This window comes from Oryx dammah, unplaced genomic scaffold (genome assembly GCF_014754425.2).
Source record: "Oryx dammah isolate SB20612 unplaced genomic scaffold, SCBI_Odam_1.1 HiC_scaffold_21, whole genome shotgun sequence".
NCBI lineage: Eukaryota > Metazoa > Chordata > Mammalia > Artiodactyla > Bovidae > Oryx > Oryx dammah.
This window is the reverse complement of record NW_024070205.1, coordinates 26,789,866-26,817,344: the sequence shown is the minus strand read 5'-3', so window position 1 is coordinate 26,817,344 and position 27,479 is coordinate 26,789,866. Positions and strand designations below refer to the sequence as shown.

At 40.8% G+C, this 27,479-nt stretch overlaps 1 protein-coding gene across 6 annotated transcripts in view; it reads right to left on the bottom strand.

The window, feature by feature from the left end:
• PRDM2 (PR/SET domain 2) overlaps positions 1-27,479 on the bottom strand; it is a 133,366-nt gene that overhangs the window by 94,108 nt on the left and 11,779 nt on the right. For 3 of the 6 annotated variants that reach the window (XM_040263936.1, XM_040263938.1, XM_040263937.1), the window contains exons 1-3: positions 21,725-21,874; positions 4,717-4,834; positions 3,043-3,146 (exon numbers count right to left, since the gene is read on the bottom strand). In XM_040263936.1, the coding sequence (XP_040119870.1) occupies positions 3,043-3,146; positions 4,717-4,834; positions 21,725-21,733 (231 nt within the window). In that variant the 5' untranslated portion in view covers positions 21,734-21,874. Of the gene's footprint in view, positions 1-3,042; positions 3,147-4,716; positions 4,835-21,724; positions 21,876-27,479 lie in introns of those variants that run through there. The other 3 variants (XM_040263934.1, XM_040263933.1, XM_040263939.1) reach the window with 3 other exon arrangements.

Sequence of the window (27,479 nt, the reverse complement as noted above, 5' to 3'; positions counted from 1 at the left end):
AAGTTCTATTCATTAGAAACAGTGTGTGTGTGTGTGTGTGTGTGTGTGTGTGTGTGTCTGTGTCTGTGTGTGTGTGTGGTGGTGAGGGGGTACATGAAGTCCAGTATTTGGCCTGCCAGCAGTTCCCCACCAGGAACTGACCAGAGTACTCTCCTCTTTCCAGAACCCGACTGTCCCATGCATTCACCCTGAGGATACTCTCCTGTTTCTCTCCTGTTATTTCTGATATAATAGCATGCTTTCAGTGGAAACTTAGAGGACTGAAGGCTGCATAAGATAGTCAAGGGCTCAAGAAAACCAATTTAACACTTTCTCATAGATTAGCTTTAAAATGGAGTTCTAGTGGAGGCGAAAGACCAGGTTGCTAAAAGATAAACTGGTATTAAGGGGCTTTAATGGCAGAACAAATGCCAAATGAGATTTTAATGATAAGCAGTATCTGTGACATTAAGAGGAGGCATTCTGATGCAAGTCAGAGGATAACACCAAAGTTAGAATAAGTTAATGGGGAAACACTAAATTTTACCTGGATTTTTATTTTCTTTATAAGAAATATGTACATTATAATTTTTGCTTCCGATACTTTGCCAAATACATACTTCCACATGTGTATGTCAAATATATCTACTTCTATTTTAACAGAGCAGAAAGGTTTAGAGGTTTCTATATGGAATACAGACCTCAGAGTTGAAACCATTTGAATGACATCCAGATTTTTTAATTGCAGGGAAGAAAATCCAGCCTTGACAAGAACTAAATCTTTAAACCTGACTAACAAGAACTGGCAGTGTTGTAAGGATTCCCAACTATGGCAGAACATAAGGAGAAGTATCTTAAATTAACAATGGGATGTTAACAGGAAAAACTGAATCTCTAATATCTAATAAATCATGGCTCCAAATTATACTTTTTAAACAAGCTACTACGAATTCATACTTTAAGAATTTCAAGGCAAATGAAACCTAATTAACAAAAGGTACTATTAGTAACTTATATAAAATGCCCAACAATATCAAATTGTTATGTCAAGTAAAGCAGGTGCCACAAACTTAGGTTCAATATTAATGACATTTGTTCAACCTTAGATACACACAGAACTAGAGTATGTGTTTTCTGGTTCCTCGCCAGGATTAATGCTAACCTGATAAAGCATGTCTGTTGGTTTCCCTTGTGAAACTTCTAAAATTAAAAACAGTTTATTTTGGAACATAATTTTGTGGTTCAGACATTTTTAAGCATTTGGCCATTATCTTGAATAATTAAATTTTTTTTTGGTTGGGCATTTTTTCTACAAATACAGCTCTCTTTTAACTTGAAAGTTGTGAAATAACAAAGTAATTACTCCCATGGTAAATCATCATTTCCTAAGTCCCCTTGGGTTAAATATCACTATATTTATTATAAGGGATTCAGAGAAACTCTCAAAATTACTGAGAGAAACTGTTAGAATTCTCAAGGCAAGAAACACTGTTCACAGCACTGAGAAAAGAGCAACATACCACAGACGGACAAACACCACAGAACTTCTTGACTGAAACTGTCCCCAGACATTTCCCAGGCGAATTTTATTTTTAGGCTTTTATACGTTTACATGTGAAACAGATGTGATTTCCACCTAAGACAATCTGACAGGAATGCTTTTCCTCACCACCAAAAAAACTTTTCTGGCGGGGAGTCATGCCACTGAGTTCTATAAGAACCTGAGGAGTTTCATGGAGGCTGCTGACCTGAATTAAATTTAATAGAAATGCTTAATTCATAGGCAACTCTTTAAGAAACAATAATAAGATATTTTATCTTCACAGCTTTCTTCATGAGATTATTTTTTTATTCTCCCCATTTTTAAATGGAGGGTTTTAGGGCCCAAAGGTTAAGGGCCCTACCCAGGTCACAAAGGCAGGATTTGAACCCTGGCTCAGTCGGTCAAAGAATCCAGCTGCAATGCAGGAGACGGACTGCAACACAGCCAACCTAGGCTCGATCCAACCGAGTTCAACCCCTGAATGGGGAAGATACCCTGGAGAAGGAAACGGCAACCCATTCCAGTACTCTTGCCTGGGAAATCTCACGGACAGAGGAGCTTGGCAGGTCCATGAGGTCGCAAGAGTTGGACACAATTTAGTGACTACACCAGCGCCACCAAACCAATGAAACATTTCTAACTGCCTACTGTCAGGCAGCAGGACACATGGGGGTTGTGGTTCTGCTCTGACAACACCCTCCGAACATGTGCCCACAAAGGGAGCCACTCCCTCTGGTCTAGACAGCTTCCCTGCATAAGGAGTGTGTGACTGCTCCCCATCTTCCAAGATCATTGAGAGAATGTGAAACAAACAGAATGAAAGCCTTTCTAAAAAGTCAAAGCACTATACAAACACAGCTTCTTAGGTGGCTCAGTAGTAAAGAATCACCTGCCAATGCCGGAGACGCAGGTTCAATCCCTGGGTCAGGGAAACTCCCTGGAGAAGGAAATGCCAACCCACTCCAGTATTCTCACCTGGGAAATCCCATGGACAGAGAAGCCTGGTGGGCCACAGTCCATGAGGAAGCAAAAGAGCTGGACACTACTTAGGGACTAAACAACAACAACTATATAAATACACAGTGTGCTAAGTATGTCCAACTCTGAATGTTTCAGCAACACAGAGATTACTTTCTAAATGACAGAAAGGATCCTAACTGTACTTTATTGATATTAGTGGCTACCTTGGTGTGTCTTTTACTGGCATTCGTCTGCAAGCCTATAAAGTGGCAGACCAAACTCTCAGCTTCAAAGCAACCTGAACAAGGCAAATAAAACGCCAATTTGACATTTATTGTTGAGGACAGCAAAGCACTTTCAAACTACAAATGTGAACAGCAATCTGTATCCAAGGAAACACATTTTCTGTTAAAAATATTCTTTATTTTAACGAACATGTTAAGTTGACTGATCAATTTCAGAAGGTCAAATCCTAAGATAAATCCTTTAAAATAAATCCTTTCAAATCCTTTAAAAATGTACTGAACTCTGATAAGCAAAGGACAAGGAGTATTTCTTACCTCCCACATGTATACATTATTCTTAACCTGAGATCTTTTTTTCTTGTCACCGACAAATGGCCCAAACTTTTTGCCTTTTAAAATTGGTTTCGTGGCCCAGACACCTAGAAAATAAAACCAACAGTTTCACAATGCATTGTGGTTAAAGACTAAAGCACTAAAAGCAATTCAGTTTCACAAAATACTGAAAAGACTAGTCACCCTAAAAGCAAGACAATGTTAACTGAGATCACAGAAAATCAAATTAAATCAAGTATTCAAATGGGATTTTTATTTTTCTTCTTAACAGTCTTCTGCATTCTCCTAATAGCCTGTAAAGAATCTATATTGTTTTATAAGTAGGAAAAATTATCTTATGTTTTTTTTTAATCTTTACATGTAAAATTACCCAGATAGCATAATCACAAACACTTGGAGAAGAGATAATCACAAAATTAAGAGAAAAAAAATCGAAGGCAGTAAAAACGCAAAGTTCCTCTTTCTCCTTTTCTACAGATTTCAAATTGTCAAAAAAAAAAAAAAGAAAAAACACCCTTAAATGGTTAGAAACATAGTGTCCTGTAATAAACGTTTTTGAAGTTTGTTTGCTCTCTGCTCTGTTTCCTGAAAGCTTAAACAACTCACTCTTCAGAGTTTAAACCAACCAAGACGTATGCTGCTTTGTGGTATTCTCAGGGGTATTTCTACAGTCTTCACAGTGACCATAAGGCAAACAAGATGCAGTAGCAGTGGGTAAAAGCAGGAGACACCCTAGTCGATGGACCCAGTGCCTGACAGCACTGCTCTCAACATGCTCCCTTGGCTTTTGGGCTCAATTTCCTCATGTACAGATGAAGGCTGTGGTCTCAGCCAGTGGCTCAGCCATGATGAACTAATTCCACCACCTGTAAGTCTGCTATGAATCCCATTTGATATCCCAGATAATAACTAATTAGTGGAGAGATAAAATCAACCACTTTCATGAACAAATTACTCACTGAATAATTCTCAGCGAGAATTAGGAAAAGCATTTATTAAAAATTTATTCACACACATATATATCAGAATATCAGAAGAACATCTTTAAAAAAAGAAAACAGGACATAAACATGATTTCTTCTAAGATTGTACTCTAACTTTTGTAACTTATTTCCTTAGCCTTCTATCTAAAGATTAGAACACAAAAACAAGACTCAATACAAAAAAGCTTGGCTATATTCAACAAGAAATTCTAGGAAGAAGCATTGGGACACACTCATCATTCAAATACCCACTGAGGCCCATGAAGAGCGTCAGTTACTGGAGGCATAAAGACAAATAAGAAATGAAGGCACTCACGATCAATGCAAGTGATAGATATGAAAACAAATACAAAATAATGAAATAAATACAATACCATCATCACACTCAAATCACAGTGAAATCAGAGGCGGAAGCAATACATTCTGCGGGAAGAAGAGCCCTGGGGAGACTCAGAGGAAGGGGCCACTCAGGCTGAGTCACGTAGGAGGGTGGGTCCGTGTGAAGGTGTTCCTGTCCACCCTGGATTCTTAACTGGGAAACAAACTCTTCAAAACAAGCCAAGAGTATAGATGTGTTGCTTTTGGAGTGAGCTCCCCACCTGAGATGCCCCCAGAGAAAGCCTGGCCACAGCCCGCTCTCCCTGCCCTCTCCTCCCCTGACCCTAGCACTCACCAATCCGAGTTTTGTCAACAGCAGATGGGAAAAGCCTCACTTCCTCCGGAAGTCCTCGAAGCACATGTTCAGGTACCTCGGCCAGGGTCTCCGTGGTTGCCACAGGCTCAGCTGCGTTCTGCAAGTTAAGAAACAGAAGGATAATACCAAAAAGAAGAAAACCCAGTTCTGTTTTGACTTTTTTTTCCGGTCCAATAAACAAATATGCAAAAATGTAAGTGAAACCTAAAGCTGGCAAGCCAGACTAAAACGATGATGTCAAGCATTTCAGAAGGTGCTTTTTTGCTTGTTTGTGAGTCTCCAAAGGAAACCACTGTAACCTTCAAGCATGTCTGTGTTCATTTCGTTTGCTCCAGCCACCTGTGACCATTTTAAAAATATGTAAACCTTTGGCACCATACTGTTTTAATCTGGTAGCAAATTACATCTTAAGCTTACTTTTAAATCAAAGACTACCATCAGCATCTCAGGATGTTAAAAAAAACAATTAACACTCCCTATTTAAGTGAACACTTTTGGCACATGCTGTAAAGGCCATGCCAGCCAACTGGACCCCATCCTATCCATGCTTTCATTCTTCCAGCAACAAAAGCTTGACAATTTCCAGCAAGAACACTACAATTTATTTGGGGCCCTCCACGGAAGTGTGACCTTTCCAGGAAACAGTACTATATCACCGTATACCAAGTAACTAAACAGCAACACCTCCACAAAATTACACAGTCTCAGAGAAATAGAGAATTTAGAAATTACTAAGTATATGCGAAAACTCATTGTAAATATTAAATAAAATTTCTATTAGATTTGTACCTAAAGGAATAGAAAAAAAATAGAAATCTAAGGGAATAGAAAGGGGAGAACCAAGTCAACTCATAGATCATGACTGTTATTCTAAAACTAACTTTCAAATCAAAGGAAAATCAGGTGGCTATTAACTGGCACCACATAGACCCTAAAGAATCGACGTGCAGATCACGACCCTGCTAAGAATGATAGGTTTTGTAGTCTGAATGTTCTTTATTTTACTTCACAAAGGGAAATATTTCTGAAGGACTTTCAAAGGAACCAACATAGGCAAACAGCAAAGTGGAAGTTTAAGTCACTCAGTCGTGTACGACTCCTGGCAACTCCAGGGACTGTTGCCTGCCAGGCTCCTCTGTCCATGGGATTCTCCAGGCAAGAATACAGCAGTGGGTTGCCATTCCCTTGTCCAGAGGATCTTCCCAATCCAGGGACCAAACCCAGATCTCCTGTATCACAGGCAGGTTCTTTCCTGTCTCTCTGTGCCAGCAGGGAAGCAGCAAACTCCAAGATAAAATGATTAATTTTCCCACAATGAAGATCTTGTAGTTTTAAGAATGCTTCGTGCCAAGAAGAGAGTATCATTCAAATTTCTATATTCCTAGCATTTCAACTTAAAAAAAATATCAACAGGTTGCTTGGAAAGAAGTAGTCCCACAACAACAAGCAAGTCATTGTGCAAGTCTACTCTGCTATTTTGAGTTGGAATGTGCAAAAGTGGGCACGTAAGGCCTGGGGATCGTTCCCTGGACAGGGCAGATGTGACGTTGTGTGCACTCCAGAAGCACACACACTTCCATCCTGCTTGATTAGGCCTTGGTCCTGACAGTATCACCAAGCACAAGGTCAACACCTTCCTAAACATGTGAATATCAAAACTGCCCCAGAAAATGATCTTATGGTATTTTTTAGTAGCTAAAGTGTGAATAAATTTAGCACACAAATTTCTCACTTCTAAATACAGTACTCTCATTTTTAAAAAATTTTAATCTATAAACCAGAATTTTGGAAATGTGACTAAATTTTTCAAAAGAGGGAAAAGGTATTACATTGGTAACTGATATCCATGCTACATAATAATTATTTTTAACTTGGATAAATTAAACAATATTAACAAGCCATAGCCACAGTCATTAGCACATAGCCAGTTAGTATGGTAAGTGGGAATTTCCTTCCTCTTTTTCAGAGTGAACCCTAGAAAAGACTTTAAAGGATGTGACACCATCTAACCTTCCCAGGAACTTTGAAAAGACAGTGTGTCAGCTAACTCAAACTGATACTTCCAGGCACTATTACGATAACTACTAAAAGACTTAATGTGTACTGGAACTTCCTTGGGCCTCAGTGCAAGGCACTGTGCTAACCATCTTGTGTGTAAGATAGTTTACTCCAGACAGGCCAACAGGAAGGCCCTGTTAGTGCCTCCTCCCAGCTCCCTGCCCCACTACCACACACACACAGAAGAGGAAATTGAGGCTTAGGGAAGTGGTCCAAGCTGCTCAAGGATAGGAATTGAGTCTCTGTCTATCCCCAGAGCCCAAGCCCATAACCACTGTGGTGTTTACAGTTAAAATTCTACTAGATCGGCTTTGAGGTCCTAATGTAAAACATGGTGACTCTGGTTGATAGCACTGTATTACAGAACTGAAATTGCTAAGAGAGTAGAACTTAAATGCTCCCTCCTCCTCCCTAAAAGAAAGAAAAAGAGAAATATGTAAGCTGATGGGTATGTTAATTAACTGGACAGTAGGAATCCTTTTGCAATGTGTAGGTATATCGAACCACCACAATGTACACACAGTTTAAGTATCTTACAGTTTTGTCAATTATACCTCAGTAAAGCAAAGAGTTCAAAAGGAAAAGATTCTGTTGAAATACAATCTAACAACTTCTGCCCTAAAATCTCCAAATTTCCATAGAAATATCAACAGGAGATGGTAACCTAAGGCAGGAATGGTCATCCCCACAGGAAATTTGTAACTTGAGTCTAAGTTGGAGACCATCTATATTAAAATTTCTGAGACACCTGGGAATATAAAGGACGTCAGCAGTAGTACCAAAGGAAAAATAAACAAGAAAAATTCCCATATACATACTTACTTGCCTTTAGCAAATCCATGATTTTTAATTTGGGCTCCTTTCGTTAGAAGAGGAATGCTTTTTTCCTGTTTTAATATCCTTCACAATACAACAGGGCTCAACTAAAACCCGAGGACCTCCTTCCAGACACTGGCCAGCTCCAGGGCCTTCCTCTCACCTCTCCAGCTGTCAGAACCACCACTGTGATGCCTACTGCTAGAAACTGCAGGGAACATTTTTTAGGAAGTCAGAAGTAGGAGGAAGTAGGATGGCTTGCCTAAACAGAACCATCCTCTCTCCTTCCTTGTTTTTCCTTCATAGCTCTTATCACAATTTTAAATAACTGCTTGTATAATTATGTTTACTGTACCTCCCCCATCAGACTGCAGGGAAGACAGATGGCATCCACCTCACTCCATGCTCCATTCTCAATACTCAGCAGCAGACCTGAAACATTTGTCACTTATATACTTGAATGAATAAGTGATTCTTGCAAGTTAACTTTAAACTTTTTAGAAAAAAGAAGGCTGGGAAAGCACAGCTGAGTCATCTATCTGAAAGTATTTTCTCTATGCATGCCTGAATTTGAGATAGGTATTTCTGGGTCAATGTAAGGATTCTTTTTCAGAAAATGTGGCATGCTCTCAATTTCAAGCAATCATTTGACAAGTAAACCTTTGGAACAAAAGCATATTTAAAAGAAAATTTTACTTCTCAACATATCCATAATTGGGAAACTGGGGTTTTATATATATATTACATGTAATACTATAATCAAAACAGGGTAACCTTCGTTCATACACTAAAGAATCACAGGCCTGGGACTACATCTCAGGTTGATTTTCTCTAAAAGAAACTGAAGCGTCTCGATTTATTAAAAGATTTCTAAGTCCATTCTGTGGGCCAGGTAATGTTTTAAGCATCACACATACCTCAATACTGTGTCACTCTAGTGAAGAAGATGGACAAAATTAAACAAAGATATACAGTGCTTGGTAGCTATTGATGCTCTGAAGAGAAATCAAGAATGAGAAGAGGACACAGTGAAGGGAGAAAGGAAAAGGTGTATTTCAGACAAAGTGCTCATGGGAGACCTCTCGAGAAGCAGGAAGGAAACTGGGTGACAACATGCAGGAAAAACAGGCCAGGAGAGGACCTTGCTGAGACAGGAATAAGTGTGGTGAATTCAGGGATCAGACAGGCAAAGAGACCAACATGTCCAGAGCTGTGGCAGGGGAGGGACGCAGGGTAATGCCACTGGAGAGACATGAATCACACAGAATGAGAGGGGCAGAGGCCAGGCTGCACACTCCTCCCTCCAGACGGGCCAGCAGCCTCCCAGAGGCCCAACTCTGCTGTCCCAGAATCAAGTTCAATTCAGTTCAGTCGCTCAGTCGTGTCTAACTCTTTGTCACCCGATGGACTGCAACACACTAGGCCTCACTGTCCATCACCAACTCTCAGAGCTTAATCAAACTCATATCCATTAAGTCAGTGATGCCATCCAACCATCTTATCCTTTGTCATCCCCTTCTCCTCCCACCTTCAATCTTTCCCAGCATCAGGGTCTTTTCAAATGAGTCAGTTTTTTGCATCAGGTGGCCAAAGTATTGGAGTTTCAGCTTCAGCATCAGTCCTTTCAATGAATATTCAGTACTGATTTCCTTTAGGATGGACTAGTTGGATCTCCTTGCAGTCCAAGGGACTCTCAAGAGTCTTCTCCAATAGCACAGTTCAAAAGCATCAATTCTTCAGTGCTCAGCTTTCTTTACAGTCCACCTCACATCCATACATGACCACTGGAAAAACCATAGCTATAAGTAGACAGATCTTTGCTTGCAAAGTAATGTCTCTGCTTTTTAATATGCTGTCTAGGTTGGTCATAGTTTTTCTTCCAAGAAACAAGCATCTTTTAATTTCATGGCTGCAGTCACCATCTGCAGTGATTCTGGAACCCAGAAAAATAAAGTCAGCCACTGTTTCCCCATCTATTTGCCATGAAGTGTGCAAAGAGTTGGACACGACTAAGCGACTGAACTGAACTGAACTGATGGGACCAGATGCCATGATCTTACTTTTCTAAAGGTTGAGTTTTAAGCCAACTTTTTCACTCTCCTCTTTCACTTTCATCAAGAGGCTCTTTCAGTTCAGTTCAGTTCAGTCGCTCAGTCGTGCTGACTCTTTGCGACCCCATGAATTGCAGCACGCCAGGCCTCCCTGTCCATCACCAACTCCGGAGTTCACTCAGACTCACGTCCATCAAGTCAGTGATGCCATCCAGCCATCTCATCCTCGGTCGTCCCCTTCTCCTCCTGCCCCCAATCCCTCCCAGCATCAGAGTCTTTTCCAATGAGTCAACTCTTCGCATGAGGTGGCCAAGCTTTAGCATCATTCCTTCCAAAGAAATCCCAGGGCTGATCTCCTTCAGAATAGACTGGTTGGATCTCCTTGCAGTCCAAGGGACTCTCAAGAGTCTTCTCCAACACCACACTTCAAAAGCATCAATTCTTCAGCGCTCTGCCTTCTTCACAGTCCAACTCTCACATCCATACATGACCACTGGAAAAACCATAGCCTTGACTAGACGGACCTTAGTCGGCAAAGTAATGTCTCTGCTAGTTCTTCGCTTTCTGTCATAAGGGTGCTGTCATCTGCATATCTGAGGTTATTGATATTTCTCCCAGCAATGCTGATTCCAGTTTGTGCTTTATCCAGTCCAGCATTTCTCATGATGTGCTCTGCATAGAAGTTAAATGAGCAGGATGACAATATACACCCTTGCTGTACTCCTTTCCTGATTTGGAACCAGTCTGTTGTTTTATGACCGGTTCTAATTGTTGCTTCTTCACCTGCATACAGATTTCTCAGGAGGCAGGTAAGATGGTCTGGTATTCCCATCTCTCAAAGAATTTTCCAGTTTGCTGTGATCCACACAGTCAAAGGCTTTGGTATAGTCAATAAAGCAGAAATAGATGTTTTTCTGGAACTCTCTTGCTTTTTTGATGATCCAACAGATATTGGCAATTTGATCTCTGGTTCCTCTGTCTTTTCTAAACCCAGCTTGAACATCTGGAAGTTCACAGTTCACGTACTGTTGAAGCCTGGCTTGGAAAATCTTGAGCATCACTTTGCTAGTATGTGAGATGAGTGCAATTGTGTGGTAGTTTGAGCATTCTTTGGCACTGTCTTTCTTTGGGATTGGAATGAAAACTGACCTTTTCCAGTCCTGTGGCCACTGCTGAGTTTTCCAATGTTCTGGTATAATGAGTGCAGCACTTTCATAGCAACATCTTTTAGGATTTGAAATAGCCCAGAATCAAGGCCCAGGCCCATTTCAAAGATTTCTGAAACTGATCACTGTGACAAGTACAGTAGAAACTCTGAGGATTCTCTACTTACCTGTTATGTAACAGAAAGCATAAGAACTCTTGAATTCCCTACTTAGTGAAACAAGTTATCAGTGAACTGATCTGGAATGGCAGTATCAGATTTAATATAGTAAGATTAAGTTAGTAAGCTATGTAGTTATTAACTATTAACTGATCTCCTTCATTCTATGTCACAAATTCCTCTCTCAAAGTGAAAGAAAGTCAGTATCCCCTCTCTGCCCCAATCAATGGCCACAAGCATCCTGCCCATCACTCGGTCACTAACAAACACCTCCCAAGTGCTGGCACATGCTGGCAGGGAAGACACAACGGTTAACACAGCTGCCCCAGCCCTCTTCCTCAAGACCACCAGCAGAGGGACTGCTCCTGCTCTGCTTCCTAACACAAAAAACCTTACAGGTATTTGGAGTCTCCAGTTTTGACTTTGCTGCAGAACCTCTCAAAGGTCCTCTATGCTTTCCTCTGATACTCATCCTCTGACCAAGGGTGACCTTCCAGGCTGGATGGCGGCTGCTCAGGGAACAGGACTCTCACGCCTTCCTCTGGGCCAAGCTCTGTGCTACCAAGCAATTTCCACACACGGCCTCAGAGAGTCCTCACCATATTCACAGCAAACACTGACAGTACTTAGGGTACTAACCAGGCACAATTCCAAGCTCTTTCTGCAGCACCTCATGTAATCTTTACACTACCACCCGGCTGTGGGTCCTGTTATAACACATTTTACAGATGAAACTGAAACCTGCCTGTGCTCACAGCCAGTAAGTGGCAAAGCTAGGATTCAAACCCAAACAGTCGGCTTCAGGGGCAAGACTCTCAAACACCATGCCTCAGAGGAGCCTGGTCAAGTAATTTTCCCATATCACAGAGTCATGGAGCCAAAGTAAACCCATACAGGTGTCCACATTTTCACTACTAAACCATCACTGCAACCCGGAGATGCCTGGAAAGTCCCTTTCGGGCATCCATACGGTCAGGGCCATTTTTATAACCACACCTGCCTTTTTGACTCTCAGGTGTGTACAGGGGAGTTTTCTGGAGCCTTTGACATATGATGATGTCATCATTCCACGGGCTAATGGAATGTGTGATTGTTTAACCTTGTGTTTTCAATATTCTGAGTCATGAGTAAGGCCTATAGTCTGACTAATATCACCGGACCATGTTGATTCCCTGGTGTTGATACTGCACTGGAGTAAAAACGTTACCATCAAGGGAAGCTGAGTGCAAAGGATCACACAAGGCTCTACTATTAATACTTTTACAATTCCCTGTGAATCTATTTCTCCCTAAAACCTGTTTCGATTTCACGGGAAATATCTAAATACATAATCGACGTAAACAAAAATCTTGAGGATGGCTCGACTAAGGAAGACCACCCCTGACCTTCTGGCACATCCTAGCTCAGGACCAAGAGGCAGAGAACAGGAGTGTGTGGTGACAAGAGGATCAAGGGAGGCCGGAGCCACACAGTCAGGCCCCCTCACCCCTACAACTTCCTAAGTACGATGGGAGGGGCTGTTCCTCTACAGGCACAAGGGTTTGGCTTTTTTTAAAGGTTTCATGGCTAATCACTAAAGAACAACAAGTAAAAGAGACTAGAACAAACTGAGATATATTAAAGGCAACAGCTTTTTGTCCCATTTGGGCTCCTGTAAGAATGGACAAGGAAAACAGAGTTCTTACCTTTTGCTTTTAAGCCCCAGATGGTGGGACTGCTACCATCTCAGCAATGCTTGGGGATTCCAAAACAAGTATGTGTGTGTGTCTGTGTCTGTGTGTATGTGTGTGTGTGTCTGTGTGATGGTGGGGCTGCTGCGATCTCAGCAAAGGCCTGGGGATTCCCAAGGGAGTGTGTGTGTGTGTACACTGTATGCCCCTCCCCACCCAGAGGAAGGCTGTCCCCACAGTCCTACCCAGCAGGGTCCCTATCAGGCCTGCTTCCCACTCTTGCCTTTCACTGCACACTACACTCTGACACACTTACAGTCTGATCTGGTTGATGGTCTCTCTAGCAAACAGGTCCCAGACACACAGGGCAGGTCTGCTTCACTTGCCTCACACCCAGAGCCGAGCACAGATGCCTAGCTCAGAGCAGTGGTCACTGTGAGCGATCAAACAAACAAGCGTCTGACAGTCAAGTGCCAGGAGGTACCGGAGCCATGATGGCTTTAAGAGGAGACGGACTCAGCTGGTAATGGAGTCCAAGGAAGTGGATGAGACCAGGGAGCAGAGAGCAAGAGAATGGTGAGGACCAGCCCTCAGGACACCACTGTTTCAGGGTCGAAGGAGCAGAGCAGACCTAGACGAAGACATCCCAGAGGCAGGAGGGGCACCAGGAGCATGGTGTCAGAAAGGCCAGGAAAAGGTTCAGGGAACAGAGGGAGGTCAACAGTCAAACACTGCTGGTGAGCCTTTAAAATATGCTGTATCTGATCCCTCCCTCCAATGCCCACTGCCCATCCGTTAAACCTGAAATAGCACAGCAATTCCCACTTTTCCAACAGATGTCCAATTGGTGCCCCTCGTGCCAGCACCAGCTACCCTAGGAACCGCAGAAAGCAACAAGGAGGAGGCGGGGTCCTGCCCATTGGCTAATGCAGGAGACTGATGGGGAGTTCCCATTGGGACCAGTGAAAGAAGACTGTGATAATCAGAGATAAGGAGGGAACTCTGTTTTAGTTAGGGTAGCTGGGGGTGAGGCAGGCACATCTCAGAGAAGATGATAGAGACTTGGTCTTGAAAGATGAGAGTGAGCCATGTGGGAGGACTAAGCATTCCAGAGAAACATCCTGAGGAGACAAAGGCTTTGCCAAGTTTACGAACCGAAAGAAGTCAGGTCAGAGTGAGCCAGGAGAAAGCAAAGGCGGCCGCCAGCAGGTGCTGCAGCACCTTCACCACCAAGCCTCAGAGACCAGCCTTTGGAAAGCGTGGGGCACTGCAGGGTTTGGAGCAGGGGCGTGACAAGATGTGATAAAGCCTCAGTGCTTCACATTTATTACTTGCTTACTCTTGCCCACAATCACATGCGATGGGAACCACTGCTATCCCTATTTAACAGGTGAGAACAAACACCGAGAAGGCAGTGACTTGCCCAAGTTCACACAGCTGGAGAGGCAAAGCCAGGACTGAAGGAGAAATATGAGTCAGAAGACAGCAAAGGTGAGGCAGAGCTCAACTACCCTGTAACCTTCTCTAATGAAGTATTAACATCTGAGCAAGAAGAAAGATAAGCCTTCTGTCGTAGTTCCCTCCACAGTTATGTAAAGAAATGCTGTTCGAGTTGCTTATTTCTTTCTCAAATTTCAGAAATAACCTAACATTTTCTAATCAAAAGAAAATGTCCTGGATTTTATAAAAATTGCTATTTACCTAGTAGAATACATGATTCAAAATGAGATTTACGTGCTGTCATTATTCAATGCGTTAGTTTCCTAAACTACATGTTCTCTAACTGAGGTTCAAGTTATAACGGATTGGAATCACTTTACTTGGAAAGCTTTTTTAAGTCTTTAACATCAAATTGGTATTTAGAGTTACCTACAAAAAATAAAATTCTATATTAATGATATGCTACAACAGCAAAAGTGGTTTTGATATTTTACACCATATATATTTTTAGGATTACAAAAAAAGCAGGAGAGACACTGAAAATGAAAGATAGCAGCCATCCCATAGTTTCACCAAATCTTTAGAAATATTACAGATTTATCTGATGGTCAGATGGTCTCCCATAAAAGATTTCCTGTAAAAGGAATAAATAAACCATTAATATGCAGAACCAATGGATCAATCTCAAAAACATATGCTGGCCAAAGGGAGATAAACACAAAGGAACACATACTATATGATTTCATTTACCTGAAAGTCTTGAACAGAAAAAGACCAAACCACAGGGACAGAAACCAAGCTAGTGGTCACCTGGGGTGGAGGCTGAGGGGTGCAGAGCAGCAAGAAGGAGCTTTTGAGGGTGATGGAAACGCCCTATATATTGAGAGTGGTGGGTAATGCCATGAGTGTGAACATTTGTCAACACTCTTTTGAATGAGTATATTTTACTATACGTAAATTACACCGCAAAGTTGATTTTAAAGTAAAATAACTAATTGAATCCTACACTCTCTCTTTAAATCATGCTAAAATGTAACTTGCTCCTTAGAAGGAAAGCTATGACAAACTTAGCCTATGAAAAAGCAAAGACATCACCTTGCCAATAAAGGTCCACATAGTCAAAATTTTGTTTTTTTCAGTAGTCATGAACGGATGTAATAGTTAGACCATAAAGAAGGCTGAGCGCCGAAGAACTGATGCTTTCGAACTGTGGTGCTGGAGAAGACTCTTTTGAGAGTCTCTTGGACTGCAAGGAGATCAAACCAGTCAGTCCTAAAGGAAATCAACCCTAAATATTCATTGGAAGGACTAATGCTGAAGCTGAAGCTTCAATACTTTGAACACCTGATGAGAAGAGCCAACTCACTGGAAAAGACCCTGATGCTGGGGAAGATTGAAGGCAAAAGGAGACAGAGGCGGCAGAGGATGAGATGGTTTGATAGCACCACCAACTTAATGGACATGAATTGAGCAAATTCCAGGAGACAGAGGGAGGACAGAGGAGTCTGGTGTGCTGCAGTCCATGGGATCAGAGTCAGACGTGACTTAGTGACTAAAAACAACAACAAAAATGAAAGTTTAATGCTCCAAGAAAATAAAGAACAAAAACGTCAATGCCATAGAAAAAATTTTTCAAGGTTTTTCTTTAACCCAAGTCAAGCATTATTTTGCTCAAAAACCTCCAAAAATGTCCCATCTCCCTAAGCAAAGCCCACTCTGGACCTCACAACGACCACAGGTCTGATCCAATACCACATGTGGCCTGGAACCAGTCCGCTCCACCTGCTCTCCAGTCTCAGATACAGACACTGGGTTTAGCACATAGCAGAGCAGAGGCACTGGCTGCTATTACGTAAGACTGCATGTGACGTCTCATACTAATGTCTTCATTTTTAAGAGTATAAGAAGAAACAAGCTTTACTGACATTTCACTTAAATTTCTATCAGTAACTCCTTTTATACACTTCACCCAGAGATTGACTGCAAGTCACTGTATCAGTTTTAACCTATTTAATTAAAGCACCTCGTTTCTTAAATATCGATTTGACCAAAACCAGCACTGGGGTGGAGGTGGGGGGTGGGGAGCAACAGCAGCAGGTGACAGGAGAGTTCAGATTCAATATCCCTTAAGTATACAACATAGTATATTCACAATACAATACATATTCCTGCACAACAGACTAATACTAATCACCACAGCAATTGTTGTCACCAGCAAAAACATCTGAATCAGAGAGTATTAAAACACTCAAATTCCATAAACAATTCTTCTTTGTTTAGACTTGCAAACAATATTCTTGGTTACTGTTCTAGATGCTGGGGAAAAAAAAATAAAATGAGCTTCAGTCTCCTGAAATAGCATTAAATTGTACTTGGTTAAGGAATGAGTGAAACTGCAGAAAGGATAAGCAGATAAGACAAAGAACAAGAAAATCACATACACCATCTTTGCAAGAGAACAGCAGTCAAACAGTTCCAGAAACACACTAAAAAGTGCCCTCTTTCAGAAGGCTGGCAGGTCCATTAGGCTGTCCAGCTGAAGAAGCTGTCCTCAAGTATGGTATTAATAGTGAACAAACATATTAGCACACTCTTGCCCACTAACAATCTCATATCCCCAGGGCAGGAAAAGTGACATTCTACAAAACTGGAAATCAGAGTATGTCTCTGTCCAGTGGCTTCCCATTGCATTTATTTTTTTTAATGTATTTATTTTTGGTTGCACTGGGTCTTTGTTGCTGCATGCAGGCTTCTCGCTGTCATTAACTTCTCTTATTGTGGAGCAGGGGCTCTAGCTGTATGGGCTCAGTAGCTATGGTTCCTGGACTCTAGAGCACAGGTTCAGTGGTTGTGGCACGTGGGCTTAGTTGCTCTGATGCATGTGGCTTCCTGAACCAGAGATCGAACCTATGTCTCCTGCATTGGGAGGCAGGTTCCCATCTATTGTGCCACCAGGGAAGGCCCCTCCATTGCATTCAAACTAAAAGATAACTTCTCATGGCCCTTAAAAGTGAAGTCAAAGTGTTAGTCGCTCAGTCATCTTTGACTCTTTGCGACCCCATGGCCTGGAGCCCACCAGACTTCTCTGTCCATGGAATTCTCCAGGCAAGAATACTGGAGTGGGTTACCATGCCCTTCTCCAGGGGATCTTCCTGTCCCAGGGATTGAACCCAGGTCTCTTGCATTGCAGGCACATTCTTTACCGTTTGAGAATACCCAGGAAGTCCTACAAAACTGGCCCTCACCTCTCACATCAACTTCATCCCATCCAGAGTCCCTAAGGCTCACCAAGCACCAGGCCCGGCTGCTCTCTGTTCCTTGAACCAGCAAGCTCATTCTTACCTCACAGTCTATGCACTCACTATTTGTTCACGCTGCCAATAATTTTCTTTCCCCAGAGCTACACACATCTGGTTCCTGGTTATTACTTGAGTCTCTGTTCTATTTTTAATCAGTTCTTCAGAACAGCCTTCCCTGACCATGTAATCCAGAGAACCTTCCCCCATCTTCACCCATCATTCTTTATCACATTATCTTATTTCACCGTCTTCACCGCATTTTTCACTATCTGAAATTATCTTGTTTGCCATCTTGCTTTTTAACTGTCTCCCTCTAAGAGAAGGTAAGTTACAAAGCACAGCCCTTGCCTGTCTAGTTCCCTGCAGGCAGGGATCCAGTCTATGCAGGACAAAAGAGGGGATGAGAGAACATTCAGAACAGCTAAAGTAATGCACTCTGGATCTTTCCATTATTCTGACAGCTTATTACAATCCTAAGAGTTGGATCTGCAGCATCAGTGATTAAAAGCTTATTTCAGTATGTAAAATTTTAGAACAAGTTTGGAAGGCTAAATTGCTTTGCTACTCATTACTGACAATACCATGGATGATTGATCAATATATTAAGTTGCTGCCGGTGGCTCAGCAGTACAGAATCCACCTGAAACGCAGGAGATGCGGCAGAAGCCGCAGGTTAGGTCCCTGGGTCAGGAAGATCCCTTGGAGAAGGAAATGGTAACCCAGTCCAGTATTCTTGCCTCGAAAATCCCATGGACAGAGTAGACTGGCATCATGGGATCGCAAAGAGTTGGACACGACAGCAACTAAAACAACAGCAAATCATAAATCTATTATACTGACAGAAAGTTTTATATATTCATAGCAATGAGTTATATAATGGTTCTTAAAAAAAACTGTGTGACTCAGTAAGTTAGTCATCAAGACACCTGTATTAAACCATTAGGGCTTAAAGCTACACAGTGTTATCCATCAAAATATCTCGATGAAGCAGGGGAAATCACTGGGCTCTACCTCAATAGTACAGTTATCTCCTCCTCCTAAGCGCCTGATGGGTTTGCACTGCTTTCCCCTCTTGAGTTTTAAATGAGATGTAGCCATAGAAGTAACTTTGGCCAATTATGTAAAAGACATGTGTACTGACACAAAGCCTCCATCATCCTTGGTTCTTAAGCAACTATTAATACAATAGTAGATCCACACTGGATGTTAATTAGCAAGAACAAGAAATCAGTTGCTATATAAAATGCTGAGATTTTGGAGCTGCCTGTCTGTAAGTACAGCATAACACAGCTCATCCTGACCAGTGTAGCAGTATAGCATGGGAATCAAGAACCTGGGCTGTGGAATCTGACCAGCCTGGGTGTGACACAGAGCTCTGTCACTTACTATTTGAGAGATCATAGGCCTCTGGCCTTAATGTCTTCATCCATAAAATACTTATCATACCTACTCTTCATAGAGAGTTAGACATGAGTTGGACACAACTTAGTGACCAAACCACCACACTCTTGATACAGTGGCTGCAAAGACTTGAGTTGAGAGAATATATATGTAACACACACTACAGTGCCTGGCATGTTGATTCAGTACTCACTAGACAGCAAGTGGCATTAAACTTTAGCACATCTACTTTAAGCCACTATGAACATATTTACATTATGGGACTTGGTGGCCCTGGATGTTCTATAAAGAAAGCATTCTAAACTCTGGGACAGCCATTTATAAAGTTCTAGTTTCTTCTAGAAAAATCTAGGAAAAGATAAGAATTGTGGAACATCTCAGTTAACAGGGATGGGTGTGGAATGATAGTGAAGCAAGCAAAAGATATCTATGATTTGAAAGTAGAAAGAAAAGAAAATGGAGAGTGAGGGGAGACGGTACAGTGTCTGGAAAGGCTGGGTTCTAAATTAGGAAGATAAGGAACAGTAAGAAAAAGTTAAGTGCTGAGAACAGACAGAAAGAGAAAATAAGCAAAGAGCATGTGGGCCTAGAGCTTTGTGGATCCCAGGGCTGAGGGGGGAGATACAGCCTGGCCTGCTACACCTGCAACGCCTTGGAACACTGATTGATAAGACAGCAGTTCAAAACGCTGCTTCAACAGTGGGTGCTTAAAATGCCAGAAGGCTTTGGACTCTGTGGTTTCTTCTAAAGGACTCACTTGTAAACAATATGGTATGCTGACTCCCAGGATCCTTCAGTCCCTAAAACTCAGCTGTCAGGCATGTATAAATGATAGACTCCATGATATTGTCTTAGAAACTTAGATACCAACCATAAGATTCAGCAAAGCAATGTTGACCAGGCCCTAGAGAGAAATATCTAACCCTAAAGTCATCATCAAGATTGTCATTAAAAATTAACCCTGTTCAAGTTAAAACTTAGTATCTAAATTTTTGTGTAGTTGTTTTGAGGCTTTTCAGGCACTTACTGCTCAATTTCACTGGCTGAAAATAAAAATAAACACAAGAGGGAAAAACAGCAAATGTCCTGAAACAATTCATAATTTTTAAAAATCATGGAGATGGGACAGTTGTTGAAAAATACTCACAGATTGTATGTCATGATATAATAATCAGGTCTCAGTATCATGAGACTAATACTCTTCAAAGAATAAAAATATAACTAAAGATGTTGAAATTTTTACTATAAAAAGTGGACATTTTTATAATCCAAATAAAAGTTTCATCACTACCAGACCACTAAAGTTACACCCAAATCAGAAATGCGCTAGCCATTAGAAACATAAGAGGACCCTTTTCCACTGATATTTGGCATCAAAGGGAGTCCTCTGCAAGAAATTGTAAAAGAGCCAAAAAAAGAACTGGTTATTGCTCCAACTCTTTGAATGGCATGTGGACTTTCCTTAAATGCAAGTTCTTCTGATATAACTGCAATATTAAAGCAAAAGTGTGAGGTGTCAAACAGGTCTAAATATACTTGAAATAAAATATTACTAGCTTAGTACAGTTAGCCACCTGAAATAAATGACACTGAAGAGTAATGCAACCTAAGTGATGTCAATATTTAGATTCCGCTTTGGAAGCTTTCACCGTTATTCCAGTCCAGAATCAAGACTCCTCTAACAACAGCTCTGAGACAGTAGAAAAGCAAGTTCCATGAGGAGACAAGGTCAGCATTAAGACTTAATCTTAAAACAGGAAAATAAATGAACTTTATGACATGTATATGCACATAACTTTGATGGACAGTGACTATGAAAAAATCCATTCTGTTCTCTTTTTCCCTCCCCCATCTCACCATTTCAAAAATAATTTGCCTTCAAAAGCATGTCAGTAAATCTGCAAGCTTTAAGAATAATAGAAACCATGTGCCCCATGTGTTCGCCAGATTCATTTTTTATGATGTATGGTCCTCTGGATTAAAATCAACAAATTTTTGATAAAGAAAGTAATGAAAAGAAATCAAAAGAATCCATTCCAAAAATTTCACATCTCTCAATCTCAACAGAGGACTGAATGTATTAAACCTGGTCACCTAATGAAATTGGACTTGTGATCTCCAGCAAGAGGCACCTGTAAAGGATAAAAAAGGTGTCTGAAGTTTCAGTTGATAAAGAGTACATTTTCAAGCCTGAGAGTTTTAAGCTAAGCACCAAAAATTACAGACTTCTCATATTTAAGTTCTTTCCTTCATATTAAAAAAAAAAAGTTTTATAAAGATGTCAAGAGAGAACGCTTCTAATATCCATACATTCCTGTAACTGCAAGTGAAAAGATATTAAGATTAGAAAACAAGAATCCTACTTTAGAATATATAAAATCTACATAATTGGTTCTATTTATCAGAACACCCTTAAGGCTACAGAATTATTTAATCTCCAGGTAATCCCACACCCTCCTGTAAGGAGAAACATATCTTATGTTTCAATATCCATCCTCTTGTTTTTATTCTAAATTGGTTTTTAAAGGACAGAAGGCTTAAAGTTTCCCATTCGGTTTTGGTCTCTAAAAATAACTTTCAATTTTCTCCTTGCAATCAAAGAGTTATTACAAAATAAAAAGCACTAAAAATGGAAGCTTAGTAAGCTTCAAAACAAAAACAAAATAACACTAGGGAAAGCAAAAAAAAAGGTAAGCCTGAACTGAGGTCCCTAAGAATGCCACAGAAACGCCAACTCACGCCAAGACAATGTACACTCCATTCCACGAACAAACACACACTATGAAAATGACGAACTAATGAATGGTATTAAGCAACAGAAAGGAAAATCTAGGAGGAATGAAGGTGTGTGTTACTATCTTTTAAAAATTAAGAACTGGTCTAACATCTAGAAAATGTATTTGTATAAATTCTTATTTTTAAACTCACCTGATTCATTTTCAATTCCTGTTGTGTTCTGAAAAGATACACACAACAAAGAAACTTCTTTGATTACATGAGCCCTAAAAAGAAAAACAGACAATTGTGATATGTACCTGCCTACAAATTTACAGTGATTTAAAACCACATACCGAACTGTAGAGTCTGCTCAAAGGACTATTCATAAAGCAACTCCATGCTAGATCAACTTCAATCTACGCTAAGAACTTACTTTGCAGATTTATTATCTACAATAAAATAGATGTCTTACTATCCTTTACTGGGGCTTCATTGTACTCTACAATTGAAAGCAGACTCATTAGAATGACATCAGATTTTTGCTTTGGAACTGAAGCATACCTAAGAAGAAATAAATTAGCTTTGTTAGTAGAAACACAAAGCAGTGCTAAGTAATTTATTAAGCAATGTAAAGGTTCTTCTTTGACTTACATCAATACTGTGTTTAATACAAACACAATTAGACCCCTATACATTATTTTGTTTTTCAAGTTCCTGAAGCAGAAAGGGTGAGTTTACTAACATTTCCATGGAGATTTCTCTTTGAGAAAAAGAATGGAAACCTTGTAGTAAAATGCAAATATTTTAATAAAAGCTGTTTGGAAAGAACTACAATTACTCCTTTAAAATTTTTCTTCAATTTATTCATAGTATAGGAATGGGAAGACAGAATTATTTCTTGCAAATGCAAATGACATCCTTGTTTCTAAAGAACAATCTCTGAAGATGGTCCTTTCTGCAACCTTCTCTCTTCGGAGTCATTCATAATCTATGGAAATCATGAAAGCAGCACTGCCACTGTAATATTCTTGTTTTCATCATGCATATATACACATCATTAAATAGAATTCTATTTCTTCACAGATTTACCTACATTCATGTTTCTTTCCTAGACGCACAAGACTCACGTTGCACTTCATGTTCTAACTGCTAATACCCCAGGAAATTATAACTTAGGGACATTCTTCATCCTAAAACATACTGCCTGCCACCTATCACCAAGAACAGTGCTTTGACATTTCTCCCGGTTTCATTAATAAGGATTATTTCAGATTTTTCTCCTTGAGGTCTTTAACCACACTCACCTGAACACCTTTAACAGTCAAAGGCACTGTATTTAAGTTAAGGCTTAGTCACCTGAACTAGTTTTTATTCATAACTGGCACAGGTAATGTTATTTGACAACTTGCAATTTGTTAGAAAGCTCAGTGCTAGCCAAATCAATATACACTCTGCAGAAGTAAATACGCAGTGAATATGATTTCAGAAAACTGGTAATTAACCCATGAAGTTCATTCCTTTAACTTTATAATATTCAGCATCTTTCTCACATACATTTAAAATGTCCTTCCTTAGCATATGTATTCTTCACTGAAATTAAGCCTTTTCTATTATGGCTATACAGTTCCACCAGGAGGGCCCTGGTGACACCTGAGGCACCCAGGAGTGAAAGAAATGGCAGGGATTTCATCTACCCTCTCACTACACTTTTATAAATGGATTTACTAACACTGGCCATGAAGACTAGCTTTGGCGGGGGGCGGGGGGGAGGAAAAAACCCCTGTAGTAAAATGCAACTGTTTTAATAAAGATCTTTGGAAAGATGTTTTACCATTTCCTTTGCTCTGTCTTTTCCTTCTCGCAAGAATCATTGATTATCATTAGGAAGCTTCCTCTAAGACAAGCAGGCTCTGGGCTACCGTCACAAACCAGCTCAGTTAATTTTCACAAGGTTAGTTTCTCAACTAATGACAGAGAATCAGGGAAGCTAAAATTACTCGTTAACTTTGGTTTCTGCTATGGCTTCTGAACCATATTTCACCAGCTTTTTTATTCCTGCCTCACCTTGCACCTACTATATGCCAAGCGCTACTTTTGAGCAGTGAGCAGACAGATCCCTGCCCTCTAACAAATAAGCAAGCAAAATGTGTAGTATGTCAGATAATCAAAGTGCTTTAGAGAAAAACAGGCACCTGGAGAGGGAGACAGGAATCATCATCTCTATCGCAACACTGGCCAGTTAATCCATCACATGGTCAGAGAAGGCCTCACTGAGAAAGCAGAAGGTGAGGAGCTGAGAGTCAACAAGGGATGGAGGAGAAGCATCATAAGAAGTAAGACTGCACACAGCAGACAAGAGGCCAAGTGCAGGACACAACGGTACAGAGTCGGGTGGAGAACAGGAGAGACAGATTTAAGCATAAACTTTGCAAGGTAAGCACTGTTCACCAGAATGGCTACAGCTTTTTCATCCAGAGATGGAAAGCCACTGGGAGGCTTACGGTGGCAGAAGCGACCTAGCGTGACTTAGATTTAAAAGGAGACTATAAGGGAGTAGGATGGAAGCAAGCAGACCTCTTAGGAGGCTAATGTCCCCATCTAGGCAAGAGATGATGGGGCCTTGGCCCACATAGCAGAGATGGGACAAGTCAGCAGATCCTGACCTATTTTTAAAATAGAGTCCCCAGGATTTGCTGCCAGATTTGATGCTATGTATGGAAAAAAAAAAAAAAGAGGAAGTCAAAGATGACACCAGGGTTTTCATCCTCAGGACATGGAAGGATAGAGCAGCCATTTTCTGAGATGCTACCTCCTTCTTTCCATCTGCTTTTCACTTATTTTCCCTCTTTATTTAATAAAATTTCCCTCCCTTTTCCTCCCCTTTCATAGTTGCCAGCTCACAGGCACAAACCACTAGCTCACAGGCACAAACCAAACAACTCAGATACTGTGACATCTAAAAATGAAGAGCTAAAATATTAAAGTACTTAAAACATCTTACTCTTTCATTTATTTCCATGAATCTCAATTTTTTAATGAAAAACTTGTAATTCAGATTGTTACATGAGTTAGTAATAATCTTTCTACACTGTCTGTTCCCTCTCTGTCCAAATTAGACAGCATTCATCCTTTTTTAAGGAGAAGGCAATGGCAACCCACTCCAGTACTCTTGCCTGGAAAATCCTATGGATGGAGGAGCCTGGTGGGCTGCAGTCCATGGGGTCACTAAGAGTCAGACAGGACTGAGGGGCTTCACTTTCACTTTTCACTTTCATGCACTGGAGAAGGAAATGGCAACCCACTCCAGTGTTCTTGCCTGGAGAATCCCAGGGACGGAGGAGCCTGGTGGGCTGCCGTCTATGGGGTCGCACAGAGTCGGAAACGACTGAAGTGGCTTAGCAGCAGCAGCAGCATCCTTTCTTCAGGCTTCCCTGGTGGCTCAATGGTAAAGAACCAGCCTACCAACGCAGGAGATGCGGGTTCGATCCCTGGGTCGGAAAGATCCCCTGGAGAAGGAAATGGCAACCCACTCCAGTATTCTTACCTGGGAAATCCCATGAACAGAGGAGCCTGGTCGGCTACAGTTCATGGGGTCGCAAAGAGTCAGACACAACTTAGCGACTAAACAGCAGCAACAATATCATTTCTTTCCAAAAACCAGAAGGACCTTAACATCTTTAAGGGTTCACTATTTATTCTTGATGCTGTATGCTTGGACCCTCCTCTCAATCACTTCTAATCCTAATTGCTAAAAACAAGACCCCCCCTTTTTTTTCTTTCTCTCTCTTGACTCACAATATTATCAGATCATATATCTAAAATATTTTACAATAATCAAAAACATCGCAAATCTAACACTGACTTCTCAAATGATATTTTAAATTAGGATATTAAACTATACTAAAAACAAGAGATGTTACAAGAAAAGAATTAAGATTTTGGCAGTGTCTCTCAACACAGGACCATTGCATTTTGAGCTGAGTACTCACTCCAGTGCGGGACTGTCCCTTTCATTAAGGCCACTTAGCTCTGCACTGCGAAATCAATGCCAGCAGCTCCCTCTGAGCATCTTGTCAACCAAAACTACCCACAAACATATCCCCAGATCCCCTTCTGGTGGAGAACCTCTGAACTGTAGTAATCATGTACTAGTTGCACTATGATAATACATTTTAAAGCAACTATAGATTCTAAACTGTTATTGGAATAACTTCCTTAAGATTCCTCCAGAATTGCAAAACCCCTATGGAAGTGCATGGCAGTTCTACATAACTTTTACATTCAGTGTTGACTTAAACAGCACTGATTTATATACCCACCTTTCTAACACAGTTATCTCAGGGTCTGTGTTTTATCAAACATGGTAGCTTGAAGTATCAATCATACCAGTGTAGCGGCCGAGAGGAATCTTTCCACACCTACCACTGAAACTGAGGAATTCTATCAAACTTTAAATAAAATGCTTAATAATTAAGTGCCTCCAATTTTCCAGTAGTAAATAATGAAAAATTTAAAATCCTGGACTTTTCTGACCATAGATTCTTAGTTTCTTGTTTGGATTTCTATGCCTGACCAAACCTTCTTTAAAATGTCTACATTTCCTTCCATTCTACCTGCTGCTGTCTTTCAGATAAACTACATTAGACAGATCCACAAATTTAGAGCATGTGAATTTCTATCACCAAATATACTTCACTAACAGCATATACTCTTAGAAAACTAAAAGTTTGATCTTGATTTTACTGATCCAAGGTTTTAATAACATACACGTACTTAACTTTTCAAGATACTGCTTCCAAATTCTAGGACAAATCATCTGTACAAATATTTAATTTAGTAATATCATAAAGATGATTTAACTATATCAGTATGATCAGTATGAATACAGCAACAATAAAATAATTAGGAGGGTCTTTATTCAAATACTGGTCCCTTAGAAGGTCAAGACAATCTGAACAACTATTAAGCTGATGTCATCTGACACGGCAGCCAGAGACCAGAAAATCTAGAAATATGCAGGAAACCCCATACAAACAGGCAGTTTCAGGGTCAGACCATCCCTGCAGGCCCAGCCATACTTCTATCACATCATCTGAGATAAGGCAGATCAAACAAAAGACAGACACAGACTAACATTAATGCAATACATATAACACATCAAACTGTCGTATCTGTCCTTTGTAGACTTGTGAAGCCTACAAAACAATATGAAAAGCCTTTAAAGAGAAAGCAATAGCAGATTCTTTAAGACTAGTCTGAGAGGAAGGGCAGAGAATTAGGAAGATAAGTATTTGATTTGCACATTCACTATGTGCACGCTAAATCACTTCAGCTGTGTCCGACTCTTTGCGACCCCACTTTGTACCCTGCCAGGCTCCTCTGCCAATGAGATTCTCCAGGCAAGAACACTGAAGTGGGTTGTCATGCCCTCCTCCAGGGGACGTTCCCTACCCAGGGATCGAAACGGTGTCTCTTATGTCTCCTACATTGCAGGCAGGCTCTTTACCACTAGCACCACCGGGAAGGCCACCTGTAAGTTACTGACATTCCGTTCAGTTCAGTCGCTCAGTCCTGTCCAACTCTTTGCAACCCCATGGACTGCAGCACGCCTGGCAACTCTGGAGCTTGCTCAAACTCCTGTCCATCAAGTCAGCGATGCCATCCAACCATCTCATGCTCTGTCATCCCCTTCTCCTCCTGCCTTTAATCTTTCCCAGCCTAAGGGTCTTTTCTTTTGACTCAATTTAGGTTTGGGGGGGGGCGCTATTTGGAAAATAAATTATTTGCTTAGAGGCCACTAATGTTATAATATTTTCTTAGATTACAAATTCCACATTGTAACATAAAGATTAGAAAAGATCAGTCTTTATTCCAATCTCAAAGAAAGAAAATGCCAAAAAATGTTCAAACTACCATACAATTGTGCTCATTTCACATGATAGCAACTAACCAGTTATGACCAACC